At 55.7% G+C, this 15,883-nt stretch overlaps 1 protein-coding gene across 2 annotated transcripts in view; it reads left to right on the top strand.

Annotated features, from left to right (window-relative positions):
- The first annotated feature begins 1,837 nt into the window (after window positions 1-1,837).
- RRP1 (ribosomal RNA processing 1) overlaps window positions 1,838-15,883 on the top strand; it is a 35,008-nt gene continuing 20,962 nt past the window's right edge. Inside the window, exons 1-8 of one of the 2 annotated variants that reach the window (XM_040621853.1) lie at window positions 1,838-2,562; window positions 3,687-3,769; window positions 5,120-5,177; window positions 6,886-6,971; window positions 8,677-8,738; window positions 11,006-11,135; window positions 11,228-11,292; window positions 11,500-11,666. In XM_040621853.1, the coding sequence (XP_040477787.1) occupies window positions 2,430-2,562; window positions 3,687-3,769; window positions 5,120-5,177; window positions 6,886-6,971; window positions 8,677-8,738; window positions 11,006-11,135; window positions 11,228-11,292; window positions 11,500-11,666 (784 nt within the window). In that variant the 5' untranslated portion in view covers window positions 1,838-2,429. The remainder of the gene's footprint in view (window positions 2,563-3,686; window positions 3,770-5,119; window positions 5,178-6,885; window positions 6,972-8,676; window positions 8,739-11,005; window positions 11,136-11,227; window positions 11,293-11,499; window positions 11,667-15,883) is intronic. The other variant, XM_040621852.1, reaches the window with a different exon arrangement.

The raw sequence follows: 15,883 nt of genomic DNA, 5'->3' as shown, positions 1-15,883 counted from the left end.
CTCGTCCTTCTCCTGAATCAGCGCTGTGATGCTGCGGGCGGTGTTGCAGCAATGACCTGAGCCTTAGGTGGGCGCTTCACCGACTGAGCCACCCAGGCGACCCAAACTGCTCTTTTCTTAGGCTTGGTTGTCTTCTGTCTTCTTTTTCCTGCTTTAGGACTGTTCCCAGCTCATCACGCTGCCCTTTGTATAGTGCACAAGTGTGTCTCTTCATTGCCGGACCTGGCCTTGTTCACAGGGTCACTATTTATAGATGGCACCTAAACAGTCGGTGAGAGCTCATTCTAAGACCAGTTTCTAGGGGCACCTGGGTGGCTCAGTTGGTGAAGCGTCTGCCTTCAGCTCAGGTCATGATCTCGGGGTCCTGGGATCGAGCTCCACATCAGGCTCCTCTGCTGGGAGCCTGCTTCTTCCTCTCCCACTCCCCCTGCCTGTGTTCCCTCTCTCACTGTCGAATAAATAAATAAAATCTTAAAAAAAAAAATAAAACCAGTTTCTAAATTGTTTCTCAACTTTTTGTCATGAAAATCTCCAAAAACAGAGGAAGTTGGAAAAACAGGGCAACACCTGTGCTCCTGCCCCTAGGTCAGCCTTTGCTAACATTTTGCCATATTTGCTTATTTACTATGTGTGATTATTTAACTTCCAGACATCGGGACACTTCACTATTAACACTCTGCAGTTATTTCCTAAAAGTAAGGAAATTCTTCCACATCCGGTATTGGCAAACTACTGTCTGTGGGCCAGATCCATAACGCCACCTGTTCTGTTCTGTTGTTGTTGTTTTGTTTTTGAGTAAGCTCTATGCCCAACATGGGGCTTGAACTCATGACCCCAAGATCAAGAGTTGAGAGCTCCACCGACTGAGCCAGCTGGGTGCCCCACATACCACCTGATTTTGAAAACAAAGTTTTACTGGCACACAGCTACGCTCCTCATTTATTGTCTATGGCTGCTCTTGCCCACAGTAGCAGCTGTTTGGCCCATAACTCTGAAAATATTCACCGTCTTACCTGTGTAGAAAAGAGTTGACTTAGTCCTGACTGCTCTCCTTAGAATCTCATTCTACAAAAACCCACTGTCACACCCTAGAAAAGAAACAATTATCCTGGACTATAATCTACACATAGTCTGTATGAAAGCTTTCTCAATTATTTCCAGAATGACTTTTTAGCTTTTTCTTTGAACCAGGGTTCAATCAAGATTTGTATGTTGCATTCCCTCCTCCTTTATACATTCATTCATTCAGTCCTCGTTTATGACATGAACTTTGTGAAGACATCAGGACAGCTGTCCGCAAACTGTCCCAGACCTGGGTTAATGGTTTTCTCATGCACTGTGGGTAGCCTTCCCCTACATCCTGAGAGCAGGGGTGCAGACCTAGAGGCTGGGAGAGGTTCGGACGGGACTGCCCCACAAGGGATGCTGGTGTGAGCCAGCGCTCTTGCTCCACTATAGATGCCAACGGTCACTTCTTATCGCACTTTCTTGAGACACCGACAATGGCCAGACCGTTGTAATCACCGGACCGGAAAAGCCCGGATAGCAACGGAACACCTGGAAGGCCACATGCCACACGTCCCTTCCCGCCCACGATCGTGGGCTGAGCGCATACAGAACCCACCCGTGATCACGCACTCTCTGTCCGCTCTCTCGCACGTACCCCTGACCCTCTCTCTAGAAAACTCTCCGCGTCCATCTTGCGGGAGGCGGAGAGGTCGGCCACCTCCGCCGGCTGCCGGCACCCAAACTAAATCCCTCCCTTTCCGTTTCCCAGACCCTCCTCTCTTGCGTTATCTGCTTCTCCTGGGAGGAGTTCATCCGAGTTTGTCCGGCTTCTCCTGGTCCAGGCCCCTCGAGTCCCGGGAGGCAGCGGTCGGCCGGCCGGCGCCAGGGCTTCCGTTCCTAACCCGTGAAGTCAGCGGCTGTGACAGACCCTTCAGTAGCACCGGGGCACGGGTGAGGGCGCCCCGGCCACGGCGGGCCGACTGGGGCGCAGCTGAAACCCGCCCGCGCCACCCTGTCCCTCTGTCGTGGCGTCTTCGGATGACTTTCGCGGAATGAACGGCTCATGGGGGGCCGCACAGGGTCTTTCTCCGCTGCTAGCACTCCTGCCCTGCTGGCGTCCTGTGCTGAGAGCCATCCCTCACCGGCCGGGGTGAACTACAGTCCCCGAACAGTCAGGCGCACGCTTAATGACCGCTCTTAATCACGAGTGTTCAGAGAGAATACACACGGGCACAACCAGCCGACGCGGCCATTACCGGGCCCGGCCGCTAGGCGGCGCTGCCCGAGGACCGGGAGAGGCCGTCGCGCACGCGTGACGTCACGCGCACGCCCAACCGAGACCGGCGCAGTCTTGTGACGTCGCATGCGCGCTCCGGTGGAAAGACGTGGTCGTGGAAGCCCAGGGGTCCGCGGCGTTCGCCATGGTTCCGCGCGCGCAGCTCCCACCAGAGATCCAGCTGGCCCAGCGCCTGGCCGGAAACGAGCAGGTGACCCGGGACCGGGCGGTGAAGAGACTCCGGAAATATATCGTTGCCAGGACTCAGCTGGCCGCAGGTTGGTGCGGGGTTGGCGGGGCCGGGGCGCCTTGTGGGGCCGGGACACTTTGCGGGGCCGGGCCGGGCCGGGCGGGGGGCGCAGGGCGGCCAGAGGGCGGCGGAGGCGCTGGTTGTCGGGGGTGGTGGTGGGGCCTCCGAACCACGTGGGTCCTCCACGTGGTCAGGCCCGTGCGCGTGGGTCCTACGAGGGTGCCTCCCACAGCCCCATCCCCTGCCCCAGGAGCCCTTGGCGCTGCCTCCCTTCCCCCCCCCACAATCCCCCGGGGGCCGGCATCCTCTTCTGATCGTATACCCTGCTTTCCCTGCTACCCGCTGTTTGGGCGCTCGGAGCGGCATTTGTTGCTGTTGGCAGTTTTCTCTTCGTATAATTAGTGGGTTGTGGTCTGAGTTATATGGCAGCGGAGGCTCCGCCGGGACAGAGGACGTGCTTCTAGTGAACTGGTCACTCTGACGCTGGTTCTGAAAGTGTGGCCCCCATGAGCTGCGTCAGCATCACCCGGACATCTGTTAGAAGTACAAGTTATGAGTCCCATTCCAGCCATAATGAGTCAGAAACTCTGGCGGTTGGGCCAGCAGCCTGTTTTAAGAAACCATCCAGGTGATTCCCATCCTGGTGCTAAAGTCTGAGAACCATTGCTTCAGGAACAGCGTGCCAGACACATAGTTAGGACCTCTGTAAATATTTCAAGTGATTTTATATGCCTGTGTGTCTTACTAGTTTGAATGAGTTAATCTTTCCTTTTAAAATGTGAAGCATAACATAGAAAAGTGCACAAGCCCCAGAGTGTAGAGCTGAATGAGTTATCACCAGCAAATCCGTGCAATGTTCAGTGTCCAGAAGTGGAATATGGTGACTTGGATATGGACACTTGCAGATTCTTCGTGTTGATTGAGTAACGCTGTGGCCCTTACCTGGGGGAATACTTACAGCCACAGGCCCAGCAGGTTCTGAGTTGAGAGGGTAGAGGAGAGGGAGGGGAGGGCCTCCAGGAGAGGGGAGGGCCAGGTATGTTTCCAGTGAGAGCACTTTGATCTAATTCAGGCACTCACGTTTCTGTAGCTTTGCTCCTGGCACTCAACAGTTGGGTTTGCTTTGTCTGAGTGGTGCTGTTTTTGGCACAGGTGGTTTCACCCATGATGAGCTGCTGAAGGTCTGGAAAGGACTGTTTTATTGCATGTGGATGCAGGACAAGCCGCTTCTCCAGGTAAGTGTATGAGGAGGTAGCAGAAGCAGCGGGAGCAGGAGCATCCATGGGGGACAGATGGGCACGTGGTTGACCCTCATTTTAACGTAGCCAAAGACGCTGAGTGGAGTTTTATAGGTTCGACACTTGACCTGTTTGTGGTCAGAGGGCCGAGGCCTTTGGGGAGACTGTGTGTTTTGCTGCTGAGGTGAGCACCGTCATGAAGGGTGATTGCTGGCATGAGTGTGCTTCCGAGGTGGCAGACAGCGCTGACACGGGGGAAACTGAGGCACAGAGCCCAGGTCTGCTGAGAAAAGGGTTTTTCCTGCTAGCTTTTTTTAAAAACTATTTTTCTAAAAACCAGACTATTTTTTAGAGCAGTTTTAGGTTCAAGAGCTCTCGTGCATCCCCTTCCCCCCATGTGCACAGCTCCCCCGACCAGAGCCATATGTCCCTTACAGGCGATGAACCTGCCTGACACAGACTGTCCCCCAGAGTCCATAGTGGATGTGAGGGTTCACCCTTAGTGTGTGTGCTCTTTGGGTTTGGACAAGTGTGCGGTGACACACATCTGCTAGGACAGGGTCTTACGGTGCAGTTTCACTGCCCTAAGAGGCTCGCTTTTCTTTTTTTTTAAGATTTAATTAATTTATTTAGAAAGCGTGCATGGGGCGGAGCAGAGGGAGAGGGAGAGAGAATCCCAAGCAGACTCCACACACTGTGGAGCCCTATGCAGGGCTTGCTCTCATGACCTGAGATCATGACCTGAGCCGAAACCAAGAGTTAGACTCCCAGCTGCCTGAGCCACCCAGGTGTCCTGATTGCTGGCCTTTTAAAAACAGTGTTGTCAGAGTGAATTGTTTACCTTTCTTCAGGATCATCTGGGTGCTGAGGGTCCTTATGTAAAATGCAGACTCGCGTGCTCTATAGGGTGCCTACGAAGGGGAGGCTCTGGGATTGTCTGTTCAGCAAGTGCCCTAGGGGGTGCTCGGCACAATGAAACAGGCAGGCGGCGAGTACTTTCTGGGGGTCCACTAGGTCTCTTCCGGCTGGTCAGGTGGCCCCATCTCTCCTGCTGTCCACTGACTGAGCCTCCGGTGCTCGAGGCTCAGCCTGGTCGTGGGGGCAGTGGCTGCCCTTGCTTGTGGTGCGCTTCTGTTGGTTCTGGCTGCGGGGAGGCCTTTCGCAACAGTGCAGCTTGCAGACCTGAAGCACGCTGGGTAGAAAGGCCCGTGGGAGCTGGTTCTCGTGATCGAGTGGAGATTTAGTGTGGTTGTCTTTCTGCTGTTGCTTCTTGTTGTAAGACCATGTTTCTTCAGGGTCTGAGAGAGGATTTTTTTTTTTTTTTTTTTTTTACCGTTTCTTACCCAGGAGGAACTAGGGAGGACCATTTCCCAGCTCATCCATGCTTTTCAGACCACAGAGGCACGTGAGTACCCGCGCCCAGGGAAGCCCTTTGGGAAGGGCAAAACTGCTGGGAGTTGGCTACCGGACGGGGAAGGCTTGCCTTCCAAGACCTAGAGCAAGAGGGAAGTCCCTGTCCTGGCTGGCATCTGCTGGCACTGATGGGTGAAACGCTGTACTAAGTGTCCAGCGGTATTAACTTGTTTATCCATTCTGGACCCAGCTCGAGGCTGAAGGACCAGTATCTTACGTTTTAAAATGAAAATGGAAATCTAGTGCGGTTTTGCCAAGTTGCTGGACCGAGTCACCTGATGTCAGCGTTCCCTCAGTGTGCTTCCCCGACCCATTCGTTTTCGTCCTGCTCAAGATCCGTAGTTCTCAACCCTTCTGCCTGTGATCACTTGGGCATCTTTAGACACCTTTATATTTAGTTGAATCAAGCTCTGGGGGTAGAGCCCGGGCATCTCCCTCCGACGTTCAGGGTGGGGGGCAGCCACGGTGGGCCAATGCCCCTGGCATACATGGCTGTGGCTGTTGCTGGTGAGGCCCCGGTTGCCCCCGGTGGTTGGGTTTAGTTCAGTTACGGTTAAGTAGGTGATCGGGGATAGTAACCACTGTCTCAATTTGGGAGTATGTCGTTAGCATCTGAGTTGTTAGTGGAGGTCCGTCTGCCATAATTTTTACCTTCTGAGAACCTGCAGAAGAGTTCTGTGCTCCGCAGGCGGCCAGGTGTAAAGCAGTCACCAGTGACAGTTGAATAGGTCAGTGAACTCGGGCTTGCCCGTTATTGAACCGTCTGACCAGCCCTTTGCTGTTGGAGAAGTTTGTAACAGGAGATCAGAGAGGCCCTGTTTGTTTCCCAGGGTCCAGGCGTGGGCAGGGCTGGATCCCCAAGGCCTCTCTCTGGGGCATGCAGACGCCATCTTCTCCCGTGTCCTCACAGGCTCATCTCTCTGTGCGGGTCTGTGTCCTCATCTCTTATAAGGATACCGGTCACACTGGTGGAGGGCCCGCACCAGTGTCCTTGTTTTACCTAATTACCTCTTTAAAGACCTCATCTTCAAATGTAGTCTTATTCGAAGTCCTAGGTTTAGGGCTTTGACATGAGTTTGGGGACACAGGTTAGCCTGTAGCACTGTGTGTCTGACCTAGCGTTATCGGATCCGGTTGTGGATGTAGTGGGGCCAGGCGTGGGGTCAGGCAGGGTCCCCAGCCCGAGCCAGGAGGGGAGAGGTGCCCTGGGCAGCTGCTTCTCTCGCTGGTGGCTTTGCCGGCTCTTTGTGTCTGTTCTTCAGAGAACCTGGCCGCACATTAAGGTTGCTTTGTTTTTCTTTCTGAGGTTTGTCCCAGCCCCATTTCTAAGCCCAGTTTATAACACCCCCCTTTTTTTAAGATTATTTATTTATTTGACAGAGAGAGAGACAGCCAGCGAGAGAGGGAACACAAGCAGGGGGAGTGGGAGAGGGAGAAGCAGGCTCCCCGCTGAGCAGGGAGCCCGATGCGGGGCTCGATCCCAGGACCCTGGGATCAGGGCCGAAGGCAGATGCTTAACAACTGAGCCACCCAGGCGCCCCTATGACACCCCTTCTGAGTTCAGCAGACTGGGCTGAGGACCCCAGAGGTTGGCCGCATGTGATGTCCTGAGCAAGTTTCTCCATTTTCTCTCATCTCACTTCCCAGAGCAGCTTCCCTGTTCCCCTATGATTCTCTTCTGGCCTTTTTTCCTCCTTCAGAGCACCTGTTCCTTCAGACATTCTGGCAAACCATGAACCGCGAGTGGACGGGCATCGACAGACTGCGCCTGGATAAGTTCTACATGGTGAGGGGCCGCGCGTCCGGTGCTGGGCTCTGGCGTGCTGGTGGTGGCGGGCACGGGGCAGGACTGGGGGAGCTGGGGGCACGGCCCGAGCGATGTGGCCTCTGAGCCTCTCCTGCCGTGGCGGGGCCGTGCCCCTGAGGACTGTGACCCGTAAGTCTCGAGGGCTGTGAGGGGAGCCGGGCGTTGCGTGGGGCGCACGGGCCGAGCATCGCCCGGCATTTGCCCCATCTCCGAGGGCTGGCGAGTGTGCAGAGAGCTGAGCGTTGAGACAGCGCACAGGTTTCGGTGCAAAGGAGGAGGATTAAAATGTCCCATCTGGGGGGAGCGGGGCTGCAGCCTTGCACCCCTGCTGGAGAAGGCACGAGCCCATGAGTGCCGGCAAACCTGCATGGAGTTCATGCCCTAGTCATAGACCCTCGGGTCCACCTGTGGGGTGCCCAGCCTGGGAAGGTGCTTTCTTCTGGGTGAGGATGGCTCATGGAGTTGTTGTATGCAGAATCCCCCTTTTCTTTCTGATGCTGCGTTCCTGAGAATTCAGGTTACCGATTTGCCCTCAGAAACGCAGGAAAACTGGAGATTACAGACTCCGTAGCCCCACCCCACATTTGAACTGCACTCCTGTTCCTGCATCGGTATTCACTGGGGCTTAGGATAGTATTGCTGTCTGAAAGCAGGTGACCCAACGGGGCATTGGCTGGGTCTCATTGAGGACAGCTGCCTTTGGGGCTGCAGTTACTCGTGATATGCCACTGGGGTCAGCTCCCAGCTCAGACTTGGTCCAGGATTAGGTGGGCACTGTGTGTCTCGGAAGTCAAGGTGAGGACCAGCTAGTGGGTGCGGCACGGAGCTCAGGAAGGGAGGAGGATGGACACTAAAGCATTTGGGGCTGGGAGCAGGGGCCAGGCTGTGCACTTTCACAAAGTATGGGTTTACCAGACAGGAGTTCCCCTGAGGTGTAGTTGCTGTGTGCTTGATAAGATGGCCTCCGTTGCTTTGTGCGGCCCGTGTGACCGCACCCAGCACAGCCCCCTGGAGAGGCCAAGCCTCTGGCGGCTGCAGGCACTGGGAGTGGTGTCAGCTGGGCCCACGTGTCCTGTGCACACTGGACGGCCAGGAAACGCATCCCCGTGTGCATCCTCTGTCACTTTACACTCCTGGGCCCCTCTGGGGGGGTGCTGCTTCACATCTGGACGGTAGGAAAACTGGCTGGAGAAGCCGTGAGCTGTTGTCGAGGGGAAGCAGGCAGTCGGGGCAGGAGGGGGGATTTCTCGTAAAGGACGAGTGTTAAAGGGGGGAGTTTGCCCTCCTGGGGATGAGAGAGAAAGCAAACACTTTTGCTCTCTATTGAGGAGAGAAGTCCTTCCGAGCACTCAGAGGAGCCTCCCCCGAGGGGCTCGGCCTCCCCCAGGGGACAGGCACTTTGGTCCCTGTTCCTGCTCCTGCAGTGAGGACCAGTGCGTTTGGCTTTCGTTCACGGCACAGCAGCTGCTCCCCGATGTGTCTGCTGTGAGCCAGAATTCCTGGTGCCCTTGGAAGGGGGAGTATCCCAGCCTGGGGGCAGCGACACGTTTGCGGGTGTCCTGGCCGCCAGCAGCTCTGGAGGGCCGGCTCTGTGCTCTGGTCTGCAGAGATGACTGGGGGCAGAGGGGGTTCTGGGGAGGTCGGGGCTGTGCCCCACTAACGAGGGTCTCCGTTCATGCCACAGCTCATGCGGATGGTCCTGAATGAGTCCTTGAAGGCCCTGAAGACGCAGGGGTGGGAAGAAAGGTTGGTACTCGTGGCGCGTCCCGAGAGCAGCTGCTTGGCGTGGGCAAGCCCATCATCTTGTCACTGGGGGGTTGGGGTCACATGTTTCTCTTAGTTGTCATAAAGACATGTCAGTCTTTCCGTTAAAGGGTGACCCGATGGTGCTTAAAATGAAGGCGTTTTTAGAATTGTAGTTTGCGTGCGTGTTCCCAGAATGAGTGTTTTCGACCTTGATGGTGAGTCCTTGCTGGTGACTGTGAGTCCTAATTGAGTTCTCTTGTTATCGTAATACTGTTTTTCAGTGTAATTGACGTACAGCAAAGGTGCTTGCCTTTTTTTGTTTTGTTTTGTTTTTTGTATAACATGGCGTACTCAGCTCTCTTATCAGTGGCATTTGCTTTGGCTCTAGAAATAGTTAATTCATCCAGACTTGTTACTTTTGACAGAGGTACTTGTGACGGGGGTAGTCCATGTCCCCCAAATTAAGAGGCCTGCGTTTTGTGGCCAGCCTTGGGCTTTCCCTCGCCCTAGGCCGGTGGGGCTCTGCCGAGCCCGAGCTCCTCCTCCAGCCTCGGGGGACCCCGGGAGCCCGCTGGGGCGAGGCTGGCTGAGCTGTGGCTGGTGGAGGTGGCAGCCAGCTTCTGTACGTCTGGGAGGCAGGCCGAGATCACGGCTCCAAATGGGTTTCTGAGTTCACCTTTTAAAGTTTTTAAAATGGAAGTTTCATTTCTTTACAGTTTTTTTCTAATTATGCGAGTTACACATTCCCAGTGTAAGGAATTCAGGAAGCTTTTATGAAACCTTGAAAGAAAAGCAGCGCGAGCCCCCAGCGGATGGCAATGTCTCAAATGTGGCCGCATTCTGCGTGCGGCGGCGGCGGCAACACGCTATCCGCAGGCTGCTTTTTTATTTTACTGACGACACGTCCGAGGTGCCCGGCGTGTCTGCGCCTCACCGCGTGGTTTTGGAGGTGGGGGGGGAGAGGCTTGGAAATGGTATGTTTTGCATGGCTTTGTAATGAAACGTACGCTAGACCAGCTTCTCTCCAGTCCGTGGGCGCGGCTGCCTGAGCCGCCACCGACCTAGCTGCTGCGGCAGAGCACGATCCAGCCGGGGGCGGTGGGCGGTCTTGGGGGGAGGGGGCAAGCTTACGTCCTTGCCCTTGACCTGCTTTCATCCCCACATCACACAGGTCAGCAGGAGTGGCCTGTAGTTCCCTGGGTTCTTCTGAGTTTGGAATTAGCAGAAGTGACTTCACGTTTAGGGCAAGGTGCACCAGCACCTGATTTTCACCCTTTATTTCCCGTGATGCGCCGAGGCCACGGGTCTCACTGTATCAGGACGTAGGATTTGGGTCCCTTTAGGTGGCTAGTGCATGAGCAGAACCGAAGGCTGAAGTGGTGTTTTATTTCTGTTAACTCTTTTGGTTTGTTATTACGAGAGTAGTTCCATCCTCGCTGCCGGTAAGAGACGCAGGGAGATCCTTTTGAAGAAGCTGGTGGCCTCTGATTGGCCCGCGCCCTCTGTTCCTGTAGCCTGTCCCCATTCCCGCCCAGCAGCCCAGCCCTGCTTGGTTGGTAGATGTTTGTTACTGTCACTGGCCTGGGAGGAGGGCTCCCTTTTCCTGAGCGGCACACAGCATCCCTTCCCTTCCGTGGCCTGTGAATCCCCAGTGCTGCCGCGCAGCCACCTCCCCCCACCCCGGGGCTCGTTGCGGAAGGCATGTTCTAGAGTTCAGGTGTGTTAATCAGCACCCGGTGCACGTAGACCAGCAAAGACTGGTCGCCAGAGCTCTCTGATCTCTGAGACCACTGAAACCAGCACGCTCGGGGGAGGGCAGACGTGGCCGGCCCGGGGCCACGCGCTCCATGCAGTGGGACCGGGGAAGCAGCTCTTCCCCGTCTCCTTTCTTTGCCTTTGCTCTGCCCTGGTGTGCCCTCCTGGGCCGTTCCCCGCGAGGACAGGGAGACGCAAGACGCGGTAGTGCAGCCTCTTGTCACACAGGCCTTTCTCCTTCCACTTGTGGACCAAGCCACAGAAGGGAAGGTCTGTGCGACTGTGTATACACCCGGCCCTTTGTAGCCGAGATGCGGTCTTCCCACGTGTGCTGGTGCCGACAGTGCTCACGGAGCTGGCATCATGCGTCCTTTGTGCTGGAACACACCCTGATGACCAGGTCGCCTCCCGGGCGGGTGGGGCGCTGGCCTGTGATGGTGTTCCCGTCAGAGCTTCCAGTAGGAGAGGACGTACTGTGGCTGCCTGCCGTACCGGCCTCTTGCCTTCCCCAGGCAGATCGAGCAGCTGCTGGAGCTGCTGACGACAGAGATCCTGCACCCCGACAGCCAGGCCCCCAGCGGGGTGAAGAGCCACTTCCTTGAGATCTTCTTGGAGGAGCTGAGCAAAGTGGGCGCCGCCGAGGTGAGGGCAGTGGGCTGCGGGCGGCGGCTGAGGCCCCCCCCGCTGCGCTCACGTACAAGGGACTGAGGCAGCTCCCTCTTCTTTCTCCGTAGCTGACAGCAGAGCAGAACCTCAAGTTCATCGAGCCCTTCTGCACGATCGCTGCTTGGACTCCGGAGTAAGTGGCAGGCGGCTTCCTCCGGCCTGCTGCTGCTTTCTCACTGGGTTCTCGGGATGACTGTCTGTGGGAAATCGCTGTTCCCTCTCGGTTAGAGAGGAGGATTTGCGTGTGTGTGACAGGGTCACTGGAGGGGTTGCTGCCATGGCAGGGGGTGATGGGCGCCCCCAGCCTGACGGGCCGGCTTCGGCGCCTGCTGCCCCGCAGCTCCCTGGTTTTACATAACATCACTCGGGGCATCTTTGAAGCGATCGTGGAACAGGCCCCGTTTGCCATCGAAGACCTCATGAATGAATTGGACGCGCAGGAGGAAGACGAGGATGGCAAGTCGGAGGATGGTGATCTTGAGTGGGACGTGCCGTCCAAGGAGTCAGGTGAAGGGGAGGGTCAGCGCAGCTGTGGGAGGGCGCCCATCTGGCCCAGCAAGCTGCTGTGCTTGCGGGGGTCCCTGCATTCGCCTCTCGTCTGTTCCCCTTGTTTTCGGCCTGCCCCCGGCATCTGTCCTTGGCCTGGCAGCCAGGGTGTGGCCTCCCTCTCCTGGTCCTCGCCCCCCGGCCTCCAGTTCTCAGGATGCTGTCCTGATTCCCTGGCTCTTTTGTGACCTACCGTTCCTCCCCAGTGCCTCCGCCCAGCTCACCCCTCTTCTCTGGTCCCCACCCTCCGTCATTGGGCCCATCTGGACCTTCCGGCTCCTACCCTGTCTCCCTCACTGGGAGCAACGCTGGCACAGGAGGTGCCCGCTGGGCGGGGGCAGTGAGTGAGCTGATGGACGGAGCCTGCCACGGGAAACATGCCACGGGTGGTGTCCCCACTGAAGGCCTTCGGGGTCAGGGCCTGGGCTCCGGTCTGGTCTGTTGACAGTCTTGATGCTAATGTGGTCCTTGTGGGATATGGGTTGATCTCACGTGGCCCGTGGTCTGGGTTGTGTCCTGTGGCTGCAGGGGTGTGTCTTCCACTGGTTTCAGGACTCTTCCCTGCCTCCCACTCTTTTTTTTTTTTTTTTTGTTGGTAAAATGCGTATTATGTACAGTTTACTACGTTAACCTTTTTTTCTTTTTTAAGACACATTTGTTCAGTGTCGTGATCAGACTATTGCATTTAGCAAAACAGCATGGGTGGGAAAAAAAATCTACATTAAAACCTCTTGTTGGAATGTTTTATGCTTTCTACAGAACAGAAACTAAAATATTCTGTTGTACCGTTCGTCACAAATCCAGGCCTCGAGTTCTTTGCCCACACATACAAGTGCTGTCTAGAATGTGTTCTTTTTGCAGCCACTCGGCCCTGCCACCATGGTGCGTGGCTGAGGTCCCAGGTCTCTTGTAAGCCGTAGCTTCCCTGGCTCCCCCCTGTGGCTCCCCCTGCGCTCCTCCCCGTGCCTCCCCCCCTGTGGCTCCCCCCACCCCGTGGCTCCCCCCGGCCCTCCTCCTGCTCAGCTCCGCGTCCTGGCAGTGATGAGACGCTCCTGCCGCTGCCATAGCTCCGCTGCCACCTTGGTTTCGTGGTGGCAAAGTAATTGGCCTCCACCACCACAGGGGCCCGAGCTCCTGCCTCCAAACTTCCCTCTTTTCGTGGGTCCAGAATTGAAGATGGCTGGAACTGCCAAAGTCCTTACAGCTTTCGCCAGCTGCAGCGTTCCTCCTGTTGTTACCACATCTGTTAGAGCCAGCCCCACAGCCACCACGTCCACCTCGACTGCCACCAGAGCCACCTCACCCACGGAAGTGCCCTCCACGACCAAAGTTGTCATTCCTACCAAACTGCCTCCACGGCCACCACCGAAGTTTCCAGAATCACTTTGACCTCTGTGGCTGGAGGAGGCACTCTCCATGTCTTGCTAAGATAGGACTTTCCTTACATCACAGCTGTGGCTGTTCAGAGTCTGGTATTTCTTCTTTTTCTTCTTCTTTTTTTTTTTTTTAAAGATTTTATTTGTTTATTTGACAGAGAGAGACAGCCAGCAAGAGAGGGAACACAGGCAGGGGGAGTGGGAGAGGAAGAAGCAGACTCATAGCGGAAGAACCCGATGCGGGGCTTGATCCCAGGGATCGCGCCCTGAGCCGAAGGCAGACGTTTAACGACTGAACCTCCCAGGCGCCCCCACAGTCTGGTATTTCTGAGTGACAGTCTTGTCTATGTAGACACGGTCATCAGGTGTTCAAGAGCTGAGCCTCTCTTCCTGCCATTGCCTCACTCAGTCGTGTCATTGGTCGGTCTTCCCATAGTGTTCGAGATCGTCCTTGAGGGTGTTCTTCCGTGTTGTCTGTAATGCCACCAGCGGAAGTCTGTTTCACAGTTGAACGGGCACCAGGCCTAAGAATCTTCTCTTGAGACAGCCGCTGGTTCCATGACTCTTTGTCCCCATTTGTGGCCTCGTGTTCGTGGCTGCATCTGCCGCCGCCTCAGGGCATAGGTGACAAAACCCAAAGCCTCTGGGCCGCTTGGTGCTTGGATCGCTCGTGACCTCAGCATCCAACAGCGCTCCCCGTGGCTCAGAATGGCTCCTCAGACTCTCGGGGCTTGTTTGAAAGCTCAGATGTCCGATGAAGAGCTTGCGCGACGGTCCAGGCTCTGGGAGACTCTGACTTAGGACGGTGGTGGGCCGGGGGACTTGAACAATGCTTCCTTGGTGGCCTTCACGGGCAGGAGAGACGGGGACCATGTTGAAGCGTTAAGTGCATTCATGAGCTTGTGTAGCCGCCACCACCATTCATCTCCAGAACTTTCCATCTTTCCATACTGAAACTCTGTCCCTGTTAAACCCTGTCGTCCTTCCCCCCAGCCCCCTGGCACCCCACCTTCTGCTCTCTGTCCCTGTGGATCTGACTGCTCTGGGTCCCTCCTGGGAGCGGGTCACACAGTGCTTGTCCTTCTGTGACTGGCTTATTCCACTGAGCATGATGTCCTCAAGGGTCATCCCTGTCTTAGCACGTGTCCCTTTCTTCCCTCGTTTTAAGGTTAAGTAACATTGCACCGTATGTAAGGACGGGTTATGCTTTATCCGCTCACCCACCCAGGGACCCTTGGGTGCTTCCGTGGTTTGGCTCTAGTGAGTAATGCTGCAGTGAGCTTGAGTGACAGTATCTCTTGGAGACCCTGCTTCAGTTCTCTGGGGCAAACACCCAGAAGTAGGATTGGGGGGTCACACATAATTCTTTTTTTAATTTTTGAGCCCTCCCCATGCAGTTTTGCAGCAGCCGCATCAGTTTGCGTACCCACCAGCAGTGCGCAGGGTTCCAGCGTCCTGTTCCATTGTCAGGAGCCACCCCCATGGGTATGGGGGGGTGTCACTGTGGTTGGGTCTGTACGACCCGATGGCCAGGGACACGGAGCGTCTTCACGCACTCGTGGGCTCCGTGCCTCTTTCTGGAGACACGTCCGTTCAGGTCAGGCGAGTCGTGTGCTACTGAGGGCTAGGCGCGCTCTCTGCGTTCTGGGCTCGTGCCCTGTCACGTCTGTGGTTTGCAAGTATCTCCCCCCGTTATGTGGGCTGCCGTTTGGATAGTGGCTTTTGATGCACCGAAGTTTGAATTTTCTTCAAGTTCCGTTGGTTTGTTCTCCTGTCATGTGTATCTTCAGTGTCCCATCTGAGAAGTCATTGGTGCGACCAGTCTCGTGAAGGTCTTGCTGTTTTTTCTTTTCTTTTTTTAAAGATTTTATTTATTTGAGAGAGAATAGGTGAGGGAAGGGACAGAGGGAGAGGGAGAAGCAGGATTCCCACTGAGCAGGGAGCCCAACATGGGGCTCGATCCCAGGACCCTGGGACCATGACCTGAGCCGAAGGCAGATGCTTTACCGACTGAGCCATCCAGGCGCTCCTGCTCTCTCTCTCTTTTTTTTTCTTTTTTTAAAGAGTTTTATTATTTCACTTCTTACACATAGGTCTTTTGGCTCCTTCACGTTAAATTTGTGTGTGGGTGAAGGGCCCAGTTTCATTCTCTTGCCTGTGGATGTCCAGTTTTCCCGGCACCATTTGTTGAAGAAACTGTCCGTCCCCCAGTGAATGGTCTTAGAGCCCTTATTGAAAGGTTATATGACCCTGTAGATTCAGGGGTTCATTTTTCCTGCTGCCAACTCTGACACCCCTGCTGAAGGGTGCTCCTAGGTGGTAATGTTCACACACACACACCCCCGCCCCCCATGCCCCTAGTATTCCATCCGGCCGTCCTGCTCCCCTTGCCCGTCCTGTCCCTCAGCCCGAGTCACCCCGACACAGGCAGATCGAGGAGTCTGGTGGTAGCCCCACTGTGCCTGCCTGTGGCCCTGCCGTCCTCATTGTCTGTGGCACTCGCCTGCCTGTTGGCCAGAACCGTTCTGTAGGCAGTGACATCAAACCCCAAATGATTGGAAACACTGTGTCTGCGGTCCCTTGATCCAGGCCTGCCCTGTGGCTGGACCTAGCTCCCCTTCCTTGATTATGGAATTCCTGACACTATATTGGCTTCGTAAGACATCCACTCATAATTCCACTGTAAAGACGATTGCTCAGGCCCACCTCCTCTGAGATGTCTCTTTCAGTGGCACCTCGCCCCTCCGTGTGAGGCTGCCCATACCCTGCCCCAGCCTGCACCTGTTCCTGTGCCCAGGTCAT

The sequence above is a fragment of the Ursus maritimus genome, unplaced genomic scaffold (assembly GCF_017311325.1).
Source record: "Ursus maritimus isolate PB19 unplaced genomic scaffold, ASM1731132v1 scaffold_4, whole genome shotgun sequence".
NCBI classification, from domain to species: domain Eukaryota; kingdom Metazoa; phylum Chordata; class Mammalia; order Carnivora; family Ursidae; genus Ursus; species Ursus maritimus.
The sequence above is the reverse complement of the archived record's forward strand: the minus strand, read 5'-3'. Positions and strand labels throughout refer to the sequence as shown.